We start from the raw sequence: 26,542 nt of genomic DNA, 5'->3' as shown, positions 1-26,542 counted from the left end.
CTAGGGGCTCTCATCATAGATGCATAGTACGATTGCCGTATGAATGATCACCGTGCTCTGCGACTGCATCAGGCCTGTCTTCAAGCTGGCCCGCAACCCCACCACAGACTTGGCATAATGCACTTCGGCGAGTCGCTGGGAATGGACTCGTTGATAGTGTCCGTCCATTGGAAATTCCCCGCCGGCACAGGCAAGAAGAGCATGCATGAAGTAAGGAAAGTGTATAGCCATGACTAAAGACTTGCGACTAAAGAATTCGTTCAGGTTTTCTGTGCTGTGGGCCGAATCAGCTGTGGCAGGAATACGGTCCTAAGAAAGTCGAACAATGGCGCGTTTCGGGGTTCAATAAGGAGTAGGCCAAGGCAGCGGGCGTCAATTGAGGCAGGCAGAGAGTAAGATCACAAGGACTAGAGTTTCGGTCATCGCCAGTACTCGGTGTCATTACCTCGGGAGAAGACAGTATTGTGCTTCGCGCCGTGTATGATGATACAGGCTTTGAAGAGATACAATCCGCCGCATCAAATGGTATTACCAACGCAGGTGGTGTCCGTCTCGCTGGGGACTGTATGCCTCGGGGGCTTATTCCGGGAATGTTCTTGTCGACTTTGCTGTGCACATACATCCTTTCCTGGTGGCCAAAGACAAGGCAGCCATTGCCGCGCGCAATTTCCACAGGCCCCTTGGGCTTCATCGCATTACCCTTTCCTCCTTCGGCCTGCTATCTGTCAGTCAGTCTAGCCTCAATCAGCCCTCGGCGAGTGTGCAGGCACATGTCAAACACCCCGTCTTGGTCCGCAGATACATTGGCCGCCGGCGAGGTCGACAATATTCCTTGCCCGGCTTATGCTCCGGCATAGTGACGCCATCTAGCGAGGCCACTTCTGAACTCTGGACCCCGCGTCGCAGACTGCCGAACAGCACGTGCTAGTAGTCGGGTCTAGGGTAGTCGCCAGTAGAAACAATGAGAATTAGGTCGTAAGCACGAGGATGGACGCAGATTCCATAGCACTTGCCATCAACAGGGCGACAAAATAGGTGGTAAAAAGAACAGGGTCGAGTCAAGTCTGAAGTGAAGCAGCATCTCGTCAGCGCCACTAAGTCTCCACCCTGTATGTGGAGTCTCGCTTGGCACGATCGGGTATCGCCAGGTGCGGACTCAGGCACCAGCCACGTGCGCGCCCTGCAACCCTAGTGCTGTTGTCGCACATAAATAGACAGCGGTGTATTCATACTACGTCCTACCAGGCCTTGGTGACTTTCTGACAGCATGCCCACAATTGTAATGATAAACAGAATTTACAGGCTGCGTAAAACACTCCTCTTGGCAGTGCATCGGAGCGGCAGTATTCAAGAATATCAAATCTTAATTCGCGTGATATGAAACCAGCGAACAGGTCACCGATCTGGTCAACTGTGCTCTGCTATTGGCACCTGGCTCCGACCTTCCGGGAAATCTATAACCATGCAGGGCGCCACTACCCCGCCTGAAACGCCAGTTCGAGCAGGTCGAGGCGATATGGGCGTCTATCCTCCGCAGGAGCGTTGCATAAATGCTAGTTGTTCCGTTCTTCCATTGCCGGCATGACTCCCGTTGTACGTTATTCATAGCTCAGTTTGCAAAGATATTCAATTTGCAATCCCAGCCCGCTGTGGCAACGACACAGCGGATATCCACATTGCTGTCTCCCTCATTTTTCTTCGTTGATCCGTCGGTGGTAGTGCCACCCGCCAACGTATTTTTGACCACGCCCGGAGCCCATCGTAGCGAAGTGATGAAGCTATCATGGGCATCTGTGACCGTGCGCACGCACTTGCCGTCTTGGTTCAGGTCCCAACAGCGTATCGTCTTGTCATCCGACGCCGAGAGTAGGTACTTGCCTCCTGGGTGGAACAGGACCGCGCGTACCCAATTGTCGTGACCCACCAATGTCAAGAAGCAGTTCCCGCGACTGTCGTAGAGCTTGATCGTCTTATCCCGCGAGCCCGTCGCCATGAATTCGGCGCTTCCTTTCAGTGATGATTCCTTGGAACCAGCCAAGGGAGCGAGATACTGATACGAGGCAGGAGGGGCAATAACACAGCATTCATTAAAGTGCTCATGACCAAGCATTGTCAGCTTATGTTCAGGGTTGGATATCACGGAGAGATCCCATAGTCGAGCAGTCATGTCATCCCCCGTCGAGAGGAGGAACTTCCCATCAAAGGAAAAGCTGACATCCCGCACCCAGGCCGAATGGCCGTTCACAGTTCTCACACAGTACCCGGTTGTGACGTCCCATATTCTCATATCCCGGTCTCGACTCGCACTAACGAGCGCATTCCCCGAGGGGGTGAAACGGACAGCACTGATCATGTGATCGTGGCCGAGCAACGTCCGAATGGTTTTGTACTCGTCGGCCGGGTTCCATAGCCTGATGGACAGGTCAGAGCTGCAGGACGCCAACAGGACACTGCCTCGCGGACCACCATAATCCACGTCAAGCACCGGTCTCGTGTGACCCTTAAGAGTCATCTCCAGTTCCCCGAGTTCCCAGTCCCAGATTTTTATTGTGCAATCGTCGGACCCGGAGGCAACGGAGGAGTATATCGGGTGGAAGGCCACGCAGTTGACGGTATTTCGATGGGATTCCAGGCAATACCGAGGGGTCGTGGGAAGCCACGACGACGGATCTTTGTTACGTTTTAACAGGGAAGACGGGGTCGCGCTGTCGAGCTCGGATTGCAAGGTCGCATTTTTAGACTCTAGGTCCATTATCTGTGAGGAAATGCAGATTAGACATCGCTGTTATGGCAGTGGGGAAATGCGGGGAACAAATGCATGCATGCCTTTTTCTGTAAGCGCGCAATACTAGTCCATTTTTTTGCTAACAATCCCTCATATTTCTTCACAGTAGTCGCATCCAAGACATCTTCTCCAAGGTCTAATTCTTTCCTCAGAGCAGTAGCGGCGTCCGGTAGATTGTTCGACGTTAGATACGCGATGATTGATTTATGTCTGTCCAAAGATTTCACGTCAGCCAAGAGCATATTCTCAAGCTGGGATGGGTTCGGCTTACAGCTCCTCAGCTTGTCGATTTGTAAGTAAACCATTCATGCTGAAGTGAGAGGGACTCCTGATAGTCCCAAGGGGCGAATTGTAGGCGTCTGGACACGATCGCTGTGACCTTCGGGGAGGCAATCATTCATGAATCAAATGGGTAGATAAAAACTCGAGCCAACGCACTCCTCTCGGGTGCCAAAATGCGCATCGTGGATTCGGCAGAAATATCCAGAGAGGTGATGCGCTTGGTCAACAATGACGGTTTGTTGCTGCACATCTTAACCTCAGGCCTGCCGGGAAATTGGATGTTCCGCTTCCAGTTATCAGGGGAACCTCATGCTGCCGTTTTCGGTCTAGTGCCCTGCATTCACCTGATTTCGCAGGCACGACTCTTGCTAATGCCCCGTTTTAATAGCAGAATTTTCCGGCAGAAATGGAAAGACAAGGGCTGTGTATGTTAGGCTGTCAATAATAATATCTTTTTGGGCAGTGATAACTATGGCCTATTGACTCTGTAGTCAGTCGCCATGTGTTCCTTCTCCCTCACCTTGTTGCCCTGCTTCTTTGCCGCCTTGCTACCATTCTGCGATGGGGCTCGCATTCGTCTGGCCATTCACGCCTCTTTAAAAAGTCATTGAAAGCCAATAAATTATCATTTCAAGTATGTACAATCAGTGACTGATATCAGACTCACATCATGTATATAGCGGAGTAGAGCTATACCCCTGCCATTACAAATACCTACACCCACCTCCAGATAAGCAGGCTAGCAACTCGTACAGAGTTGATTCCGCAGCCATATAAATAATAGTATAGAATCCGAGATAATACATATTTAAAATTTATTACAGCCTAATGCAACTAGTATATTTTCTGTTGGTGTAGGTACCCCGGAATGGGCTGTCATGCCGCACTCTGAAGTATGTAGTAGTTCCACGCGTGTATTCTAGTCTCCAATATATGCATACTATTCTCACCAATACCACTACTCAACCTTACCAACAGAAGCACCGAGTCGAGGCAATAGTCCCTCCTCCTGATACGCGAGGTTGTTATCTCACTCCAGGCTGTCCGAGATGTCTCCATATGGCGACGTTATTATACCAATCGTGTCATTTTGCGCCCAGTCGTCCAGATTGGAGAAGCCTTGGAGATTGACTTCAGAAAAAAGAGATCTGGAGACAAGATATTCGATTCCTCGCTAGCAGCGGTCCGCATATTGAATGGCTATCGGGATGCGGGATACAAGTACCTATGGCATTTGCGTTAGATGAGCGCGCCGCTATAGATAGGAATAACTATATATTTAGCTATGTCTGTACACGGTCTCTCTTGAACATTCGTCAACAACCGCCAGGTTTGGCGGTTTTGTAATTTTTTTTTTTTTAATTGATAATTGTTGTCACTATATACTAGGAACCGCGTCGCTGGATTTTCTGTGTGCTCTTTGGTGTGCCCTGTGCCCTTTTATACTTCATTTCTGAACCCATTGCCCGACGCACTGGGAGAACCTAGAGATCAGGGACATATTTCGGAGACACCGCCAGGAACTGTCTACCTTGGAGATGGTATATCGTCGTTCATTGTAGTGTATAGAAAGATTTCATCCCAGTACACCCGAATTTGGACGGCGTCAAATGTGATATAGACGGTCATGTAGTTCTTCAGCCACAGCCGTCTACTGATACAAATGAGCCTCTGGTGAATTGAGTTAGCCCCTTCACCGGATAATGTACAATCTAATACATATTATATCGACCGAACTGGTCGACTTTTCAGAATGCAGCCAATATTACAATCGGGCGCCTCTTCACGTTGATGGTATTTGCCACGTACTCCTCCTATCATATCCCACTGTTGGGAGTGGACCAAAGTATTGACATAGATATAACCTCGATGTCGGCACTGTAACATGGCCAGCATTAACAACTGGGATACGACACCCAGTACTTCAATAATAACTATGCAGCTGATCTAGTTGGGCTTACAGTCAGCTGTATCTTCTTTATCCCGGCCGCAGTGGTCATTGGGCGCAAGCCTGTATATTTATGTGCTTCACTGATAGTGGTCCTGGTCAATGTGGGACAGGCAATATTCCAGACCAAGACACAGTATATCGCCTTGCAGGTATTGGCAGGTCGAGCTGGCTCTGTTAACGACACTATCACGCAAATGACAGTGAGATTTTCTGTTTTCATTTTATCGTCAGAGCCATGTCTAATACGTTCAGATTGTGGACCTCTTTTTTGTCCACTGCCGTGCGACGATGAATGGGGTTTATTCTGTGATGGCGACCATGGGCGTAAGTTTCGGATACTGTTCCCTATCCATTCTAAGCTGACTAGTCTAATTCCCACAGAATACATCATTAACAGCTAGGGATCGTGATGGGAATGGTGATGTGCCATTCTAAACGGAGTTGTCTTCATTCTTATCATTATCGGATTTGAAGAGACACAATATGCAGTAAGGGAATTGCTTCGTAGCGCAAGATGCCCCCTTGTCAGGGAGACATGAAGAGAGAAAGGCAGACCACTCAGACCCATGCAAGAAGCTGCCAATACCCTCTGGTGACGAGTCTGACCAACCCGCGTCGGTGGAGCCTCACCTCTAGAGAATGGTCTACTTAAGCGCGGTATGTATTCATGGGAATTTTCTCCGCAGCGACTCAGAGTTCCCATATCCGGGTTGGAGGCTGCATATTGCTAAAAATGTGAAGGATTGAGACGAGAGTCTCTGCGGGCGCAAATGGGGCAAAGACAAATAGGTGGCGTAGAATTAGAGATGCTTTTTTATCCCAATTGCTAGCTATCTAAAATATAGCTAACTGAGTGTCTTGTTCAAGGATTATCAATTGCGGTGTTTTCCGGCGTTTTTCGGCGCTGCATGGCGAACCTATGGATTGACGTGGCCGAGGATATCGGCGACATGGAAGATATATGTAGGCCGAAATGAAGAGCCATAATAGCGATTATTTTATCGAACAGTGTAGAATGACGTTTATTTCATCCCACATGGCCCCGCTTACTCCATGATCGGCTGATTAAGGCTACTTCCTGCAGCTAGGTGGGCTTAAGAACTCCGCAGTGACAGATCCAGTGTTCCAGAGACTCTTCCAGTGTAAGCAGCACATACATCGCTCCAAAGGGCCACAGAACTGTAAACTGACAATTTAGGGCATCTCCCACTGGAAACTCTGACTTCTATTGCACCGGACCTCACTCGATTTATGGACGAAGCTGTGTCTAACAGAGTCAACACATGGATCGCCAATGCAGAGAAAAACAACTGTATCTCAAGACCAGGAATATATGGGGGTCACGATACAATCGTGATCGTCCGGTCAATAGCGAGGGGTGGAAGAAGCTAGGTCAATGGGCGAATCAGAATGGGTGGGAATCGGCATTCACTTTGTAGAATGTCCATTTTAACAACAACCAGGGTCGTAAAACTAGGATATGAGGAGACATTCGGACAGCATCGAAGAATCGTCCAACTGCATTGTAAGTCCCCCATATCGTGTATCTGGATAGGATTGACCCAAGCTAGCAATTATATCTTGTCTGCTGCATCCGGGACCTATTCATGTCCGGTGCCAACGATCTCGGGCGCATGCAGACTTGTGCGACACCATCTGTCCAATCTTCCGTACGATCATCTATTCCATTTTCTCTATGCAAAGCCCACCTCTACAAAAGACCCCTGGATGTCTGCACAGTGGATGACAGAGCGGGCCGGAGGCAGCGACGTGCAGAGCAGTGAAACAATTGCCGTATACTCGCGTCTACCATCGAAGTAAGGGAAGTTTGGCCGCATAGATGAAGGCGATTACATTCTCTCGGGGTTCAAATTTTTTTCGAGCGCTACAGACGTAACGTGGCATTGATCCTAGCGAAATGGAATCCGGACAAATCTCGCTGTTCGTGGCTCCAACAGTGAAGACCATCTCGGGGACCGACGGAAAGGAGGAAGAAGTAATGAATGGCATCCGTACCCACCGACTCAAGAACAAAATGGGAATGAAGGAGCTCCCCACTGCTGAGCTAGAGCTGAAGGCTGTGCGAGCTCATATGATCGGTCCCAAGGACCGTGGATTCCCACCATCACGTACTCTTGAATGTGACTCGTACGCACAATTTCATCACTGCGCTGTCGTGCCTTCGTCTGGCCATGGACGTTGCGAAGGCATTTAGCCGAGCTCGAACAATGATTAATCAGCCCCTGTGGACGTTCCCAATGCACCTCCGTGTACTGGCACAGTTGGAGGTAGAGCATCGAGGATGGATGCAGTTGGTGTTCTTTATCACCTCCCTGTTAAGCTATATGACCATGGCTTCCCATCGCATACCGCGAGTCACTACTCCATGTTGGCTGCGTCGTCGGAATTGACTACCATTGTTCTCCGCGCGTTGACCTCGGCGTCCAAAGCCGTGATCTGTAAGTCTGCGACGCTAGCGTTCCAGGAATGTCAGGAGGCAATGGGTGGAGTCGGATACATGGGTATAATATACCATGAGCACGATCACCACGTTGCTAAATGGTCCTAGATGAGCCTGACGAGCCGGATTTCAACGTCAGTAGACTCTGGTGAGAGACACTGCGAGCAACTCCGTATGGGAGGGTACTACGAACGTGCTTGCTAGTGAAACGGTCCTACATCTTACTCGAGCACAAAATGTACAGTTTTTCGGTAAATGGGTTCTCGATTGCGTAAACAAGGTACAGGAGAATACATATAGACAGGTTCTGATGGATGCATGGAAGGCATTAGCGGGCAAATTGAACCCATCTGAAAGACTGCATAGACAGGCTGATATTCTTGCGGACGGACGGCAGATTATGTTCACTTTGGCATGGCTCGTCAGTGGGATTCTGTTGGCTCTTGATGCTCGGAGGGATGGTGATGAAGTTGCAAAGGAAGTCGCGAGACGATGGATTACCGAGGGAGAGAGAATGCCAGGATAATTTGTATTTCCATCCATTGTTCACACTCACCTGAGCATGGAGGGCAGCAAGCTACTCGACGGGAAACGCACTCAGTGAGATTGTCGTGTTGTTGAGGCGTTGATCTCCCAAGGACTGCGGCCACTGGATATCGTCCGATGGGAAGGATTTAATATTGATATGTCCTATATAGTACTGTTAATTCTAAATATGATATTATTGGTATTTTCTTAGCGTAACTAAGAGTGTTGCGATCTTGAAATCTTTCTCAGATCGTTCTGAAGGCAACGCATACAGTTCTAAAAGGTAACTGCACACTACTTCACAGTTCAGAACATTAGATCTCTAACATGATATTAAACATCTTAGCAACCAGCATCAAACCACATCATTCTTCGTCTGCACGTCAACCACCTCGAGCCGACCCCTCTCCAAATCATCCAATTTCTGCAACGGCACAGCCTGCCCTGTTTCTTTATCTTCAAATTTGGCTCCCTACGCAACCACAGTGGAATAGTCAAATACGACAGGATACTAACCACCTGCAGCAGTATCAGAAAATTCTGCCAAGTCATACGGTGCATCACGATTCGGATATATCTGTGGCGATAATACTTGCAATAGACAAGACAGCCACGGTGATCGATGTGCCGACTGTTTGCTCTATTGCGCCGTATAATGTCGCACTGCGATAAGAAAACAACACCAGTTGCGCGAGGAGAAGTGGCTGGCCGAGGAATGCCGTGCTGTACGTGGCCGGATAACTAACGTTGTAGGTGTCGGTCGGAGTGAGAGCTGCAGTAGGTCTATACTGGTAGCAGTGGATGGAGAACGCAAAGGTGACAATAGAATGCCACATTCGTTCACGCGTCCAGCCAGAATGGAGGAGATATGTCCAGTACAAGGGTACAACGACGAGATTGACGATAGCGGTGTATAATTTTGGTTTTTGAGTGGAAAAATGCATCGACTGGGATTGTCAGTGGGATGGCCCTATCCTCGGCATGATTGGTTGGATACAGACCGTATGCACAATGGTAGGTAGGAAAGTAGCCTGCGCGACTGCTGCGATGGCGATGCAGACATAACTGGCGAATAAGACCTGGAAGGACGAGTCATTATTCTATCACATTACATTAGCATCCAGAGCTCTCCTAATTTGGGCACACGTACTCAATGATTGCCTGGGTATTCCAAGCCACATCTGTCTGTCGAACTTCTTTGACCAAACCGATTCATAGCGTTATATCCTTCGGTCGCGTGTTAATGATATATATAATTTAACTTCCCGATAACCTACAGCGAGGGCACAATGCTTTGGACTCTCTGGAAACATCAGCAGAAGGAAATATATTGGAATTGCGGCGAAGATGGACATGGTAACCCTCGATAATGAAAACCCACTGCCATGGCATCAACCAATGAGATCTCGCCGTGGTTAGACGCTCAATACGGTCCTCAGAGATAGGGAAAGCAATCCAGAGAGGGGGAGCATTCTTTTATGCCCTGCGAATTATATGGCTCGGGCCGAGGTGAAGAATGGCTCTGGTTTATTTTTAGTAAGAACAAAAATGGGCGGCTTGGGTAGCAAGAGTGAAGAGGCACTTTTCGTACCACATGTGGATATAGACATTTGAGTGACACGTTAGCTTCCATCCATCTCACAAGCAACCTCTTCCTTTCAGGTGGCCCCACTCAGTCGAAATTATTGTTTTTACCTCATCCAGGGTCAATGAAAGCCAAGATGTTTTGGGATAGACCTCGTGGGCCACAGGAATTGGAAATTACTGGTACTCCGCTGAGAGTTATAAAATGATCCACAACAGCAGCTCATATGCTATCGGCTTGTTAACTACATGCATAATATCCACAGGAGTAGGGCATAGCCAGTGTTAAAAGAATACAACGTAGTGACGTGGGTGGATACAAATAGATGAAAAGGCTATAACTAGTGAATACACAGAATGATGCCCAAGAATCTCTCCATCCGCACAAGGATCAGTCTAAATCCATATCCAGTACTTGGCCCATGACTAGATTATGCCTATCAGCTCAACCCAGGTAGAAACCTCTCTCACTACGGATTTGGATATCGGCAAGAACAGGGCACTTAGGTAGCAAAGGATAAAGGAGGGAGCTTTCGGCAGACCGCAGATCAGGTTTAATTGATGACGGAACAAGTAATCAGCATTCCCACAAGGCCTCAGCTAGCATATTAATAACCCTATCCCATTAAAATAGGACATCAGAACTCATGGCCAATGGCAACTACCATATGTAATTTACAGATTATTCTTCTCTCGATACCAACAATAAATCCCCATAGAAAGAAATAAAATCGCCCCTCCTCCAAGTGTAGCAACTCCCTCAATTGACAAAGTGCCCTCCAAATAGCCAATCACGACATTCAGTATGTCAATACCATCAACGACCATTCCTGCCATCAAGGCTCTCTGCGTAGCAGTCCAGCCGAGGCGCTGGCCCTGACGGGCGTTCTTCAAAACCGGATCAGTTTCGCCCGAAATGATAGCTTGGTCCCGACAGGCAAAAAGAAGAGCCGCGACTGTAAAATCACGCCCACCAGCCATTCTAGCCGTGATGGCAACTTCAGGAGTGTATGGGAGGAGGAACACTGCACCGACTTGTCTCGGGATGGAGATTAGGCCGAAGCCCACGGCCATGCGCAACGTTGCAAGGGCGGTCAAGATCATCTTCAACTAATAGTAGATTATATATAATAATTATTCATAAATTGGAGTTTTGCTTGATGAATAAAATAAATTGTTGGTTGACTGGATGCGGCTTATAGTTATATTTCCAGCATAACGTTATGTCCTCGTGTCAGGGCTTGGCATAGGAGAAGTGTGCCTTGGAATGAGAGAAGCGCATACTTTCGGCCATGCCATCATGCATGATGAGTTTACATCAAGAGCCCCTCTGATTGGTCCCGTGGCCGGTTTTGTTCGGATTTGCTAGCCGCCTTTGATTTGCACTGTTGTTTAAGATATGCCGCAGATGTCCTATATATTACGGATGCCTCCGATATCGGATAGTGTGTTGTTCAATGACTCGATCTATAAGAACCCCAACGTCGCCCCAGGGCACAGTTAGCAGACAAAATTAACATCACCCGTTAAGGCTCAGTATTTGTGGAATTTTCGTAATTTATTTAATATGACGCAGCTCGAAGGCTCTTGCCTATGTGGAGCCATTAGCTTCTCCGTGGATGGCCCGCCACAGGGGACATTTATATGCTATTGCCATCACTGCTCGATGAATGCAGGAGGAGCTTCCCAAATAGTAAGTTACACTATAAATTTGAGTATATAGCCACTCCCTCCTAGTATGATGCATTTTCTTTCAATGCTTTTAAGATACAAACAAGTCAGAGTTTATAATGAACCCATGCTGATTCATTCAGTGCAACAGGTAGCAAGATTTTCGCGCTCGCAACTTGATATCAGTGATCCACAGAATATAATCTCTATCTTCAGAATTACAACAGGAACGGAGAGTGGACATCCAAAGGAGAAACACTTTTGTAGCAGATGTGGCTGTACCTTGTGGACTGTACCACTGAAGCATGAGGGTGAGATTATTATTGTGCGAACAAGTTTAATACAAAATGGGTGAGTACCTATACATTCTCATTCGCAAAACGCCGGGCAAAACCTGTGTATGCTAACTTCACCAAGTCTTATTTTGCTACCTCCGGAAGCGGAAGTTTTTGTGAGAAACAGACCGAAATACCTTCCGGACACTGAAGAGGGAATACCATCATTCAACGGCATGCCTCGATAGAGATGGTCTTATGATTCGGTGGCTAAGCTCGCCGCAATTATTGGATAGGAAGTTCTATGTTTATTTAGTGGTTCCCTTCAACATCCTTAGCCGTTTGCTTTTGTCCAACGTCCTTTAGTACTGTGCTACGTATCCCTGCTATCCTTTGACACTGAAAGTTTTCTTACTTGTATATAACTAAACTGATAGGAATATGTTCAGTTTTAACGCCTTCTTTATTTTCTGTTTATCCTTCTTATAAATTTTATACCACCACAATCTCCTTTCTATTTATTCTCTTAAAGTTATTTCTTATTTGTCTCTCACTGCCGTGCCTTGTGTTTCTGGCTGAAAGCTCCTTAACCTTGCACGAGATGATTATACATGTTATAAACAAGCTCAGGATCTTAACTATTCCACTGGACTAAGATACGGGTCCTACGTTGCCCTATGGAAGGCTTGATCTTACCTCTCAGCGCCGTACAAGTCACATGTACATTCTTCCTCACCAATCACAGGAAGTCCAGAACAGCATCAACATCCATCCTAACCCCATTCGACTAAGAGAACTCGATAACAACACTCATCCTGCACTGCAACAAAGGTACCAAAACCGAAGATTACCATATTCGAGAGCCTACAACGGCTATCCAAGGCACTGATACATGGGGTTGGTCCTATTCATCCGATAGCTCGTAAATTTTCACCTCCCTCCGATCCTCTCACTGTTTCATAATACAAAAACCCAGCTTTTATTTTGACGGCTGCACAGTTTCAGCAGTTCCACCAGTATCTATTGTAAAGCCCCACGACCGGATGCTACCACCACCGCCACCATGGAACCATACATTGAATCCCCTATACCAACTATTTCAACGCAATTTCCGTATCGGTCTATCGCTATCACAGGTACGGAATTAATCCCCCCGACTAGCGGTACATCTCCCTGCGCTGCAACCGCTGAGGCCACCTTCATCTGCTTCGACTACGGCGTCTGACTCAAATACTCTGGCTACGTGAAGCTCCGAGTTTGCATCCCGTATCGAGACTAGCACGAATGGTGCGCTTGATACCTATAAATCTATAGTTTCTCCGCCGCCTCCAGATTGCCTGGCATGTAAGGATCTGAAGAAGAATGTTCGGATAACCGAAAAGAAAATGTTGGATACTCTGCAAGCTGATACTTCATAGTTCTTTGTCTTTATTGCTCTCTTAAAAGTAAACTAAAGTACACTAGTGCAGCAAAGCAGCCACATAGAAAAAATCGAATTAATTAAAAATCTCTCTCTAATCTTCCAATTAGTGATACTCAGATATTATACTTGATCAATTTGTTCCATCATAAGGCACCAAACTATTAATTTCACTGAGAGAAAATCAATATCTTGGAGATAAAATAATTATAGAACCTGAATCGCCTCTAGTGTTTACAGAAGTGCAAGTGGCGCTGCGATGTACCTCCTCTTGAATCGGCATAGTATACGTTGTTGCAGCTGGTAAGACACGAATCTCTAGATTCTTAGACAGACACTGTTTTGTGATCATACAATTGCAATTGCAATTGCCGACGTGTTAGAGCCAGGGACCCCGAGAGCCATAATATAAATTAGCTCCTGACAGTACTACTACTATGGCCAATAACCACTAAGAACGAAGTATTATAAGTTTAGTCCCATAGTCTTTTTCTCTAGAATTAAGCCAGAGTCTATGAACGTAATCTAGACCGATTAAGTAACTTGCTAAAACTTTTTACACCATAGTTATTGTTAAGGAGGCATTAACTATAATGGATCTCAAGTCATTTTGCTACCAACACCAATTCCGCCAGCCACCCACAAAAATGATAAAGCTTATACTGACGAGATTTAAGTCACTCAGCGTGCAGCCTGTTATCTTCAACGGTCAATGAAAAGATACACATAACAAAAGCGTGAAGGGTGCCTTGAATCCCAAAGGCTAAAACAAGTTGCAGGGATTCCGTACCTTCAGAACAGTCGTCCTTTCATATTGTTCATTCCTTTGACCCGAATGTCTTTGATCAAGAGCACCCACGCAATTGTCACTGCCATGATTGAGATTCCTGCAATCAGCATATTCCGCTGGCTAATGGCATATGCGCGTTGAACAGAAATACGAGTTGCTGATCCAACCTCGAAGCTCAGCTGCACGGTTAGTGACTCATATATCTCGTTCCATCTCGGTCTTGTCTCGTCTGGTAAAAATTCCCTGAGTTTGTTGGGCAAGGTGTTTGTCCAGATTGCGCCGGAGATGCTGTTCCCAATAGCGCCACCAATATTTCCGCAGAGCCCTAGTAGCGCTAGCATTGATGCATAGTCATTATGCTCTGAGGCTGCTAGAACTGCTGTCTGTTCAAGAGCAACGATAGTACCACTGCCCAAGCCGATAAGCACCTCACACAGGCAAATAAAACCGATACTGTGGCCAGGACTTCGGAAATGGATCATCAAACCAACAGCAAGCATGTAAACTGGAATCGCACACAGCAGTAACCACTTAAGATGGCCGGTAATACGGACTAGCCAGCCAACCCCAATCAGCCAGAGAGGAGAGATCAGGTTTCCAATAGCTGTTACATAACCTGCCTGTGTTAATGTTGTATTATATACAACCTGCAAGTAGGATGTAAAGTAGCTGTCCCAACAGTCGTATGCAATGATGTAGGTGAAATTAAGAAGACAGGCACCAACTATTGTTCGTGAAACAAGTAGATGGTAAGGGATAAAGGGCCTTTCAGCAAAAAGTCGTTCATAGGCAACAAAGGCTCCGATGGTAACACCACCAATAACAATCATGCATATGATCCTGGTGGAATGCCATGTACCTTCTTGGGAGCCTGCAAGCACGAATGCCAATAGAAAGAGCGATAAGCCAGCGATGAGGAGCAAGATACCAATCATATCAAACTCAATGATATAATACTTAATACTCTCGAACCAGGAGCGCTTCTCAGTGACAGGGAACAGTGCTTCTTTCTGCTGGGCTTTCTTTCTGGCGAATCTCCAAATAACGATAAGCGGAACAGTGACGGTAGGTAGAAGAATTGCAATCGTGCCATACGCCCAGCGCCAATTGGATTTGTTAAAGGAGTCAGAGAGCGGGGCTCCTGCAAAAGACATGATGATGTATGGAGATGAGGTGAAAGCAAACGCAAGGGCTCGGTCTCGCACAGTGGATGTATCGGCAGTCAAGACGTCTATGCAGAAAATGAGACCGGTAAAACCGACGGTGATAAATGCCTATGTATACAGTTAGTGCTGCGGGCAAGCAACAGGTTCAAGAAACTAGATACCTGAGCCACACAATAGGTGGTAATATCATTGCAGCATGCCATCAGGATAAGACCAATTATAGAGACAGCAAGCATCGTAGTCAGCGCGACAGTACGATCCCATAAGTTCAAAATCTTGGCAACTGGCATGGTACAGGCAGCACTCATAATATTGGTAACAATACCAATTACAGTAAGTAGGGAATGGCCTTGAAAATCACTCGTAATAAATGGCGACAAATTTCTTGTTAGACTTCCGTTTAGGGCACGTACGAAGTATATCAACCACATGCTACATGCCACTAGTATGTCAGATATTATTGTGCAATGCCATATGAATCGCATGTATTTACCAGATATATACCAGAATTAATGATCTTTTCGACCATGACATGGTAACAGCTTCTGCAACGCGCACGCCATCCTGCTGTTTTTTTGATACTTCCTGAGACTCTGTGATAGGAGGAGCCTCGTTGGCTGAAGTGGTGACTTTCAACATGTTTGGAAATTCCTCAACGCCAAAGCTGAATGGCTCCAACAAGACGGTAATAAGGAAACCCAAGGCTTATGTATCGATTTTCCGATTGTAAACCTATTCTCTTGGCCGAGAATAAATAAAATTAGGTAAAAGAAAGAGAAAAGAAACAGTGTACTCCGTAGTTCTCCGAAGCACTAAGACTACCTAACTAGCCGTACTAGTAGGCCGAGATTAGATTAGATTGATAATCAGTGATTCGCGCCATTGGTTAATGGATATCCACCTGAATGATTAGGGTTACATTGACATCTCAAGGCCACTTAAAGAGTCAATTACAATTAGAATTTTGGTTAATCCTAGCACATTAAGTTTAATCTTGGACGTGGCACTTTTCAACTCGGCGATATTCCTACTTTTTATCGGCTCATTTCGAATCCCAACCAAGTGGGGGTTGAAAAATTGTCGGCCGATCTGGCCAACTCAGTGTGGAATCAAAATATCGGTGGCAGTAAAGCTATACTGGGCCTGAATTATACCTCATTCAGGGTGCTCAACATAGAGACTTACCCTACTAATTGCTACGAGCCTTTGTCTATATGACTGAATCGTTATTCGGTGCTAATTGAATGTTCATGATACATAGAAGACCGTATAAAACTTGAATAGATACTACGTGTCAAGGGCTGAACCCATAGAACCTACAAGATAGGTTATGTTCAAGAAGGAATCGTTGAAGAAGGGAAGGAAGGAAGAAAGGAAGAGGAAAATAAGCAGGATGGGGAGTCACGTGACATCGATCGACGGCCAATGGGCCAAAATGGACAGTAGGGACAGTAGGGACAGTAGGGACAGTAGGGACAATAGGGACAATAGGGACAACGGAGACAGTAGGGACAACAGGGATAATAGGGACGAGAGGTCAAACGTGCTCTAGCCCTTTACACTATGGCGGAAAATACGCTTTGTACCATTTTGCTAACTAGATAATCATTAATAAAATGTTCTTATAACTATATTGCGCTCTTTTATTTGTATGTGTGAGACATACTAATACTATTACTGGATAAGGCTGTTTGATATTTTGGCTTAGCTACACTAAACAAGAAAGGTGTTGCGGGTCACCAGATGCTGCCTAGGCTCCAGGGAATCAAATCCATGCAGGCTGCTCCACCGAAAACTGGGCCAGGACTGGGCGAGGCACTGACCATGGTCAGCGTGTGCTGCCAATCCAGCCATCTTCCTATCTGTGCAGAGTACTGAATACAAAGAAAAGCAAGGAAATACAAAAGATACAAGAGAAAAAACACCACCTATTGTGCCACTATCTATCACAGGCCTGAGGCATAATACTTTTTACACATACTACTGTCCTTCTTTTAAATAATTCTACTTAGAGGAGAAAAAGGGCTTGTTGATCTTGATTGTTAGATGACAAGTATAATCTGATGCTGTCCAAATTGGTAAAAGGTTTCATTGCAGCATTGTACCCTGGCATTAAGTGGGAGTGAGACAAATCTAGACTATCGCCATAGACAAGAACCATCGCTGTAATTAGCTAGCTTTGTTTGCTCTTGATGGCCAGACACCTTCGAAATCGGGGATAGTAACCGGCTAAGGCCAGATGGTCTTTTTCTTCTATTGGACGTCTGAGTAAATGGCCTAGGCATAAATCCTAGCAGTTCTTCGGAAACCCTCAACGGTTTTGAACTAGGAGTAAACCATAGATTATTCATTAGGTAAAGAAATACTTGGAAGTTTTTTTTTAAATATTCGCCTTTTATTTGGAAGAGAAAAAGTGTCACCCCAGCATGTTTCCTTAGCATCCAAGCAGACGCCAAGAACCTTTTTGTATACTAAGGGACAACTACAGAAATTATAAAAAAATAAAAAAGTTCTACTTACTCCTTAGTCTTGGCATCTTCATCGACCCCCAACGGAACTGGTCAGTCCGGAATTCGCGGAGCTTTCCATCTGGGTAGGCGAGCTTCGATCCTCCCGGCTGCCGTAGGAAGCAGCGGCCGGATAGACGCGTATCGCATTGTCAAACCAGCTCTTTATATCTGTAAAAAAAGTTATGCACTCCCTAAAATACCAATGTATGCGCTTATATTCTATTCATAATATAGCCTCGTGCGGCTATCCATTTGTGTGATGGTTTATTTTTTGCCGTGGGCCATGTACTAGTTTAGCGCCTGTCTCCCTATCTATCGGCCGTTCTTTATTGTGAATCAGCACTTCTCATATTCACCTAATAGTGCTGCTGCATTCCTGCTGTATTAAACTAGTATGGCGGCTATAATTTAGTCTTGTCTATGATGGCTTGATTCACTAGTGTGGCTCACTAAGAGCCTGGGGTTCTACTCGATCAAATGGTTGCACGTATGGGTAAAGAACATAATGCTGCATCCTCGTATATTTTCTAAAGGCGATAATAAAAGAGAAGGCCTAACAGTATATCTAACGGACTCGGTAGGGACTTTATACTTCATGAAATTTCAGCTGGATACCGAGAGAAGGGGTTTTGCAAGCTCTGATATGGGGCTTTCCTTGTGTCGTCTTGCAAATGTAAGAGCAAGTTCTAGTTCTAGTTATGCCCATGAAACGAGAAGTGAAACATGTCCAGTACACTTTCTTTTACTTCTATCTGTGATTGTTCCATTAATGCCCTCTTTTAGTCCAATCCATAATGATAGAATGAAGCTCAAAGCCGTCCACGCTCTGGCCACCACGAGGTTTATTGTACGCATACTAGTAATCATACGCCCAACAGAATGGCATTCACGCGATCTAATGGCTTTCTTCTGGTGTAGCCAGCAACCGCTCCCTTCACAACGGTTCAAGACACTTGAGAATATGGCTAACAACCTCCAAATAATGAACTAAAAATATAAAATCAAAACATACAACAGCATAAGTATGGTGGTGACCACCAAGCGCTGCGTGGGAGGCTTGCCGCCCTATTCAGTTTTCCTTCAGGGCACTTCAGGCCCCTGTTCACCCACCCGAATACTATACACCCGAGCTAGAAGGAAGTCACATTTGCGCAAATAAGACCAGGAAGCCGCACCAACCACCTTCTCCCTGTAAACGTGAAGATTTTGATATCTAGGTAGTCTGTCTTCTTTCTCCAAACCTATACCGCTCTTAAGCTATAAATTTACTGCATACTGAGACTTGGATAATATGGCAGGACGAGGCGTGTCCACGTTCGACCAGACAATTAATCTGGACGACCGTAACAACTCCGAGATAACTCGAGCCGTTCTCCTACGCACCGAAGGGAAGTACAATCGAGCTCTTCGGATATTTAAGAAGTTAGTCAGAGGCACCCTGCCCAGAGACCGTATACTGACAGGTTCGCAGATTCCTTGCTCTGCATCCAACAGCGGTGTCTCCACCAGACATTCAATCCTACAAAGGGTTTCTAGAATTTGTGGCTAAAAATATGAAGGGCCGACCTGGGAGTAAAGAAATGCTAACAGTGTTAACTGTTAACAGGTTCCGCAGAGATTTTAAGGCTGGGCTCCTTCTCCGACAGGGTTACAATATGCTAGAAAGTATCTTTATAACTGTCCGAGAGGTTAGCATATCCCTAACTCGTGACAAGTAACTGGTATTATAGTGGATAAAGCAAGGGCTAAAAGAAAAGATAGACCTTTGTAAAAAAAAGATGGAAAAAGATGGCCTCTTACCAAGTAATCTTACTATCCTTATAACGCAACTGTGGTGTCGAGATTTTAAAGAGTATAGGGGAAGATATCCTGATTAAAAAAGAGTGTAGCTAAGTACAGTAATTCTTTTTTACTGTTTTACATTAGTGTGGTTAGGGGAAGTGCATGAGTTAACCACTTGGCAAGACTTGTTTAGGAAATAAAAACATAAAGGGGAGGATAAGTATCTTAAAGCGCATGTAATAGCAGCATGCTATAGGGTAAGGTATAAAATAATAGTTAAGTACATTATATTAATTATTATACAGCACTCTATCCTTCCTATTTAATTAGTAGATAGTGTGAAAATGCTTGTTCTGATATATTTTTAAAATTATATAAAATGTTGAAAACCAGGATGCCTAAGGCACCTTCGGGTATCCTAGTCCTGAAGCCATCTGACATATCACACGCAAGGGGCTAAGGGGCTAAAGGACACGTAGACATAAGGAAGCGTTTATCTACGCTCTCTCTCCTAGATAGAAGAACATACTCACCATGCGATACTAGATCGCACCGATAGTTTCAATATACTATCCAGTCACCGCTATCCTAGCACCTCACGACATAGCTTCTTCCCCGAGATTCTCAACATAAAAGAATACTAGAAAAAGAAAAGGTTGGAGCTTCCAATCCATGTATTTTATAAAATTTATTAAAAAAAAGCTCCCACTTTTTTTTAACTTTCTTTTATTTTTTATTCCGATGGCTTCTACTAACAGGACCTTTTATAACTATAAGTCAGCTCAGGCGGTCCTTAATATAATAAAATCTATAAAGTACAAGCCTAAAAAAAAGGTAATTATAACTATTAAATTCAGGCCGGAGGTCTTGGATGTTCCAGTCTTTCGCCCTTATAACAAACAGGATATTAAGCTCTCCACCGGAAGATCTTGGGGAGTAAATACCTTTAGCAAGGAGTTTATAGAACTAGGCCACAGGAGTAGATATACCTGTAATGTCACTGGTTGTGCTTGTTAGTGCTGGGCTTTAATAAAGGTAGGTATAACACATGCTACCTAGTAAATACAAATACCTACTAATAATACTAGTATAAATAAGCATTATTCTGTAACCGCATGGATAAAATATGCAGGCTATATTTATTAAAATATATTTAAAAGATTGTATGCGCACACGCTAAGCTAAGTTAATAAACTAGTAATATATTTTAAAGTTTTAATATAATATAAGCATATTTAAAATTAACAAAGTATAGGTATGTACCGGTATTTATAGCTATAGTAATCCCTGCTAGTAAAAGCTAAATTTAAGTTCCAAGAACAAAGTAACATAATTTCTCTTGATAATTTAATATAATAAGTAAGCAAGCAACTTATTAGCTTGCAGAGCCCTAAGGTAGCAGCGGATTAGCTAGAACAACACTGCATCTATAATTAAAAACAAAGTCTCTACTTGGAAAAGCTTCGGTGGATACAAAAAGCTTAGCCGAGACAGTTTACAGTCCAAGCGGGGACTATTCGTGAGCAGATATTTTTTTATTATACTAAAAAAGTAATGCCAGAGTGGGATATACTTGCTTAAATTCTTTCCCTAGGTGGGACATTGCGGAGCGATACTGGTCGGGAGGCCCTTAAAGCTCTAGAAGCCCTGTTGCATATAGATATAGGATAAAACCTGTTGATAGGAAATATGTCTGTGGAATGTTAATACAAATGTAAGTGCCTATATACTGTGTTATAACAAGCGCTTATAAAAATCAGGCTTTAGCCGTATTGTTAGTAAACACATCTTTATAAATATTATAAGCAGCGGCTATCCTAAATAGGCGAAAACAGTTATACAGAATATTACTTTAAGTGCAATCTATGGATTTAGGGTGTCTAGGAATAGTCCTATTACTGTAAGCATTATCTGGATAAACCAGAGTATCTCCTTCGTTGCGATCTAATAATTTTTTTAGAATACCCCAGCAAAAGCCGCGTACTGCCCATTCTGCCGCGGGGATAACTTTGAAACCTCCAAAAAGGATGGAGCAGTTCTTAGATCAACCAGTGTGGTTTGCACACGTGGGTTTGCATCTCTCTCCCCAAGCACTGGACAGTAAATTCCATTGCCGTCATCCCGCTTGTGCTCTAGAACTGGACAGTCTGACCAAGTTAGAATATCACTTGAAAGATGTCCACTGCTATGCTGCACCACGTGGAAAGAAGAGGGGTCGGGTAAAATGTCCTTAAAGGAGAATCTCTATATCTTTGTTCTGTAATAGATAGCTCTATGTTCGGCGTGCCTGTAACCAAATAATATCAGTAGTACTAATTGGTGGTTAGTCCATCTTTATAGGGCTAACTAGTATATAATTGTAACTGTAGGCCGATTCTGCTCACATTGCAATTTATTTGAGGGAATAATATTAATCTAACATGTTATTTATAATGGAGGTATAGGGTCTGCACAAATGCGTAATTATACCTTTTGTCTCCGTGTATCGCCGATAAATCCCGAGTTATAAACCAGACAATATCCGCTGAATCCACTTTAGCCGCCCGGAGACGCAGAAAGCCGTGACTCTATACTATAATAAAGTTCTAGTTCTAGTTCACTATACCTAGCGTGTTCCATGCGACCAAACCAAGCTATATAACACAGAAAAGCTAAATATCATGTTATTAAAAGCGCACATCTTGCGTGGAGATATATCCAGGAGCGATTGTTGGATCAGATTGTACTAACCAAACAATTCACAAAGAAGGGTAGGTCGTCTTTTATTAGCACGTTGTATTCTGCAGTGCACCCACAGAGGTATTAACTCTTATTAAAACCATAGATTTCACAACCCCGCTCCCTCTTATCGCGCCGGACCGTTACACGTGTGTCCCATCAATTGGCCAAAGACCTCTGCAATCGTCAGCTCCACTCGAAGCGGAACGGCTCTGCAACATCTTATGACATGTGCCACTGGGCCGGCGATTGGCACTTGTCTCTCTTTTCCTGGCCTGGTCTACTAACATCGTCTTGTTCAAATCTGTGGTCGACTTAACTAATGTTTAGCAGCCGGTACATGCTGCTGAATAACACGGTGCACCATGGAATCTCCTGTCTTGTACGTCCGATTTTCCGAGTCGCCGGGGAACGGTATTCTAACATAGTTTCTTTGCGCTGCCAGGGAGGACTACTTCGGCAAACAATGGACGTTGACTATCAAGGCATGTTCGGAACGTATGGAGCCATACGATCGCGGGATCATAAGGAGCTTCCGCACCTATCAGGACATACAAGAGCATGTTTTTGCGGAACAAGATGAAGAAGCATCAGAAGCCGCATTGCATGAGCTGGCAATGCTGCAGCCGCGACTGATCGATCTGAAAAATTTCAGTGAATTCTTCTCCACACAGCTTTTCTCGACTCTGGACACAGGTATCTTCTGGGGTTTGCTTGGCTTACTACTTACAGTAAGGGATCTGGCGCTGTAGCGAAGGTGTTATTATTAACAGCACGTTCTAGTTGGCTTTACAGCACGACGACACTATGCGACGAATTGTCCAGATGCTCAAGAAACAAGGCAGAAACCGCCATGATTTCATCCTTCACTGTAGGAAGAGTCCCGCTGTTACTAAGGAGGACAAAGAGTCTTCTTTTGACATATTCCTGCGGATCGTCACGTTCCTCGCGGATGCTGTGCAACTCTTACGCAAGGCAGAGGATGATCTCTCAGAGTTATAATAGCGGTGCAGTTCCAAACTTCCAAAGCTACCATTCCAGTATGCGCGAACTAATATTGCTACTCCAGAGAGTTATCCGTCAACATGGTCTCAACTAACCGAAAAGTTTGCAACAGCGGTCGAGGATATCTTCGATATCCTCAATCGGATTGAAAGAGTCGCTACAATATACCAGAGACAGTACCAGGGCGATCTGAGCTCATGGCTTTCATATCTTTCTCTCTCGCCTCACGTGTCCCGTGATACCACTCAGCTCCCTTGCTATGTGCTCCCGCCTATACGGACAACCAGATTCTTTGACCGCAATGATGTGATTGAGAAGATCGATGGTCACTTCAGAGATAGTGACTCAACTGCGCCGCTACGCTCGCTGGCACTCTATGGCATGGGAGGGGTTGGGAAGAGCCACGTCGCCATGAAATACCTAGAAAAGAATCTAGCGACTAAGGAATACAATGCTATGTTCTGGGTCAAAGCTAAAAGTTCCGTTTCTATCCAGCAGAGTTTTACAGAGATTGCCCTTAGGCTGAAACTACCTGATACTAGATCAGCCACTCACGATGAGAACCGCATGATTTTGAAAGGCTGGCTCCAGCAGACCAGTATGTCTATCTAGTCTTGGCCCATATAAACGCTAACTCGGATATTCACCAGCGTGTAAATGGATGGTCATCTATGATAATGCAGAGACATCAGAGCTCCTTCGGGACTATTTGCCTTTGAGTGGGAGTACTGGCCGGATCCTGATTACAACGAGAAATCATTCGCTTGGTTTTGATCCAGCAGATGCTGGGCTTGAGGTCCTCCCTTGGGACACGGCTACCGGCTCCAGATTCTTGTTACATCTCCTCGCAGGACAAATCAGTGCAGAACTTCTGGCAAATGAAACAGACTCCGCATACAGCCTGTCTGAGAAGTTAAGTGGCCATGCATTAGCGCTATCCAACATGTGTGGCCTGATCCACCGTCCCTCATGGTCCATATCAGAGCTCGTTGAGGTGTATGATAGATCCAGGGACTTCAAGGATGGACTTGATACTGTTTAGCGGGCTCTCCTTCGAGAGCCTTCAGCCTGATTGTGCTGCACTTTTATCGGTGTTCACATTTTGTGCACCAGATAGCATTCCGCAATCTTTATTCGAAACAGATGAAAGGACAGAAAATCTTACGGATGGCATGCTTCGGTATCTTGATCCTGATCGGTTAGTGTTCTGTGTCGGACCTGCACAACGCGAGTGAATTTGCTAACAGTGATTGCGCAATAGGCTGAGTGCAAACACGGAAGAACTGTTGGCTTTTGCATTAATTAAAAGAGACAGATACAGTCGCGTATTCTCTATCCATCGTCTTATTTCTGTACAGTTCAGGCGATTTCTGGAACCTAAAGACCTAGAAGGCTTTCTTTGAAGCTTCAATTTTGATGTACGTCTTTCCCAAACGGCCAAGAGAGGCTGGAGCAACCAGAGCCAACCTCTACAATGTGTGGGATAAGTGCCAACTTTGGTTGCAGCACGTACTGCAGCTCAAGTCCAGTTTCTCTCAGGAGCGAAGACGACACCCCAACTTCTGCTTGTAGAGAAACTTGCGAGACATGGGTTCAGTGCCAGCGGTAAGTGGGCTTCAATCTGATCCGTACAGATAGATAACAACGGAGCATTTCTTTCTATTAGGCACCTTTGCCGAAACAGTGTTATGTACGCTAATGTACCTTTAGCTATCTTCTTAAAACGCAGAACTGGCGCGAGCTCGAGGATCTCGTGTCTGTCAACAAGATAGCAATGCAGACGCTTCCACAGCCTGATAAGGAGATATACCTCCTCTCGTCTACTGAAATTCATGTCGCGTCAATGTGGGCCTTCTGGGGACAGTTCAAGCTGGCCCTGAATAGCTTGCTTACAGCGCACAGCCTAAAGCAAGCCGAAAATCCTGTGACCTTCCCAACACGTGCTGGATAGAAGACAACTTAGCTACAATCTATGGCTGCTTGGGGGATTTCGATACTGCAATCAAGTGGGCCGACCACAGCCGTGAGACGTGGAGGGCCTGGTCTGAGTCGTCGGGCGTTGTGTTCAAGTGCCCCCCACTTTTGAAGCTGACACACGGAAGGATTTTACTATACGCCGGAAGACTCAATGAAGCAAAGTTGTTGTTAAATGAGGCTATGGATGGACTTCTGGCTGCGGTGCCGTTTGTTTGGGCTCCAACAGCTACGTGAGTTGCCTCTCCGACACAGCGATATACAGGACGATACGGTGGTATCGGAGTAGGTCATACTAACGATGCGCAGATGCAAGTTTACCATAGGTCGGCTTCTGATGTTTCAAGGAGATTATAAAAGTGCAGAAAGAATGTTGTTGGAATGTCAGTCGATGTGGCTCCAAGGAGACAAGTCTCGAGCCCTTGACTTCAACGGCATTATCGAATACCATTTGGGCTGTTGTGCCTTGATGCAGGGGAATGAAGATGCTGCGCTGTGAGTCTGAGAGTCTTTGCTGACAGGACCAGTATAAAATCTCGTCTTGTGCTTACTGACATTTCTCCGTTCATTTCAGTCACCATCTCAGAGAAGCTACCGTGATTAGCTCTTCAGACAGCCCTTACACACTATAAGGCTATCCCGGAAAGGATCCGTACGTGCCCCTCGCCAACTTATATAGGTCTTGGGTGAATACTTACCATGCATGATAGGCCAGCAAGAAGCAAAACGAAAAGACACTGAGAGATTCTTCGAGGACATAAGGACTAGGGTCTTGAATAAGGGTACTCACCCTGCGAAGTACGCTCGATGCCGGTTTAAGCTATCTGAGGCACTGCGTCAAGCTCACGGACAGGAGGCCGAAGCTGATCTTGAGCTTGCGAATGCCAAAGCTTCATACTTCGAAATCGTTAGCAAGACGTTTACGACATCTGATGGGCCAGCAGACTCTTCTGTAAAATCGTTGGACCAGGTGCATGAGAAGGACTTTGATTCCCTTATACATATTAGCCAACGATAGAAAGTTCCTACTGTCTTAAGCTATTCGGCATGAGACCGAGCACTGTTAGCATTACTGAGGCAAGTGGAAATGACGGAAGAAACGACAATGGTGTCTTGAAATCTCATGTAACTTGTTGACATATCGACGTGTTCGCAGGAACAGTATAGTAAGACATTGCCATAATGCGTAGTACAGATTCATACTCTTAGGTACCATCGAAGCAGCCAACGAGCGCAACAAAGAATAGGTCAAACGACTGACAGTGTGCGGTTAATCTCCTCACCTCCTCACCTAGCCTTAATCTGGAAGTGCTGGTCAGGTAATTTATAAAGGATCCGGCAATCGCTTCACTATTACTGCCCTGAGTCTGTCAACATCGTCCACCATTTCGACACCGAATTTCTTGCACACAATTTGCACATTGCCTCTCTTCCAATATCCCTCAGGACAAACCACGATAGCTTTCCTCGGCACCCGTGCGCAAATCCCAAGCTCTAACAAACTGATAGGCGCTTGCGTTGCTGGGTGGAAATAGATAACAACAACGTCGGCTTTGTCCTGTTTATCCAGCTCCCACTCCACTTGCTGGCGGTAAGGTGGGAAGTCAATATCCTCACGCCACGAGCTATCCCAATCAGCG

The 26,542-nt window shown here is 45.4% G+C and overlaps 6 protein-coding genes across 6 annotated transcripts; 3 read left to right on the top strand and 3 right to left on the bottom strand.

Moving 5' to 3' along the window:
• Positions 1 to 1,609: 1,609 nt before the first annotated feature.
• Positions 1,610 to 2,752, bottom strand: PAC1 (WD40 repeat domain-containing protein; the record flags this gene model as incomplete). The annotated part of the gene is made up of 1 exon (XM_033573950.1): positions 1,610 to 2,752. The coding sequence occupies one exon, from the start codon at positions 2,750 to 2,752 to the stop codon at positions 1,610 to 1,612; it is 1,143 nt and encodes a 380-aa protein (XP_033424502.1).
• A 3,900-nt stretch (positions 2,753 to 6,652) lies between these two features.
• On the top strand, positions 6,653 to 8,005 carry ATNIH1004_009357 (uncharacterized protein; the record flags this gene model as incomplete). The annotated part of the gene is made up of 6 exons (XM_033573949.1): positions 6,653 to 6,688; positions 6,759 to 6,835; positions 6,933 to 7,166; positions 7,311 to 7,477; positions 7,588 to 7,627; positions 7,684 to 8,005. 6 exons carry the CDS (start codon positions 6,653 to 6,655, stop codon positions 8,003 to 8,005), a joined length of 876 nt encoding a protein of 291 aa, XP_033424501.1.
• Positions 8,006 to 8,567: 562 nt separating this feature from the next.
• ATNIH1004_009356 (uncharacterized protein) lies at positions 8,568 to 10,695 on the bottom strand (the record flags this gene model as incomplete). The annotated part of the gene is made up of 3 exons (XM_033573948.1): positions 8,568 to 8,954; positions 9,009 to 9,107; positions 10,348 to 10,695. The coding sequence occupies 3 exons, from the start codon at positions 10,693 to 10,695 to the stop codon at positions 8,568 to 8,570; spliced, it is 834 nt and encodes a 277-aa protein (XP_033424500.1).
• A 3,054-nt stretch (positions 10,696 to 13,749) lies between these two features.
• Positions 13,750 to 15,203, bottom strand: ATNIH1004_009355 (uncharacterized protein; the record flags this gene model as incomplete). Its single annotated transcript, XM_033573947.1, has 3 exons — positions 13,750 to 14,363; positions 14,607 to 15,021; positions 15,075 to 15,203. The coding sequence occupies 3 exons, from the start codon at positions 15,201 to 15,203 to the stop codon at positions 13,750 to 13,752; spliced, it is 1,158 nt and encodes a 385-aa protein (XP_033424499.1).
• A 3,511-nt stretch (positions 15,204 to 18,714) lies between these two features.
• On the top strand, positions 18,715 to 19,141 carry ATNIH1004_009354 (uncharacterized protein; the record flags this gene model as incomplete). Its single annotated transcript, XM_033573946.1, has 2 exons — positions 18,715 to 18,845; positions 18,895 to 19,141. 2 exons carry the CDS (start codon positions 18,715 to 18,717, stop codon positions 19,139 to 19,141), a joined length of 378 nt encoding a protein of 125 aa, XP_033424498.1.
• A 3,147-nt stretch (positions 19,142 to 22,288) lies between these two features.
• ATNIH1004_009353 (uncharacterized protein) lies at positions 22,289 to 25,920 on the top strand (the record flags this gene model as incomplete). The annotated part of the gene is made up of 9 exons (XM_033573945.1): positions 22,289 to 22,305; positions 22,369 to 22,654; positions 22,707 to 22,918; positions 22,997 to 23,526; positions 23,579 to 23,924; positions 23,971 to 24,126; positions 24,190 to 24,213; positions 24,639 to 24,868; positions 25,613 to 25,920. The coding sequence occupies 9 exons, from the start codon at positions 22,289 to 22,291 to the stop codon at positions 25,918 to 25,920; spliced, it is 2,109 nt and encodes a 702-aa protein (XP_033424497.1).
• Between the last annotated feature and the right edge of the window lie 622 nt (positions 25,921 to 26,542).

The sequence above is a fragment of the Aspergillus tanneri genome (genome assembly GCF_003426965.1).
Source record: "Aspergillus tanneri strain NIH1004 chromosome Unknown AapTan_6_pilon_pilon_pilon, whole genome shotgun sequence".
In the NCBI taxonomy this organism is placed as follows: Eukaryota; Fungi; Ascomycota; class Eurotiomycetes; order Eurotiales; family Aspergillaceae; genus Aspergillus; species Aspergillus tanneri.
Note: the sequence above shows the minus strand (reverse complement) of the source record. Positions and strands in the feature narration are given on the sequence as shown.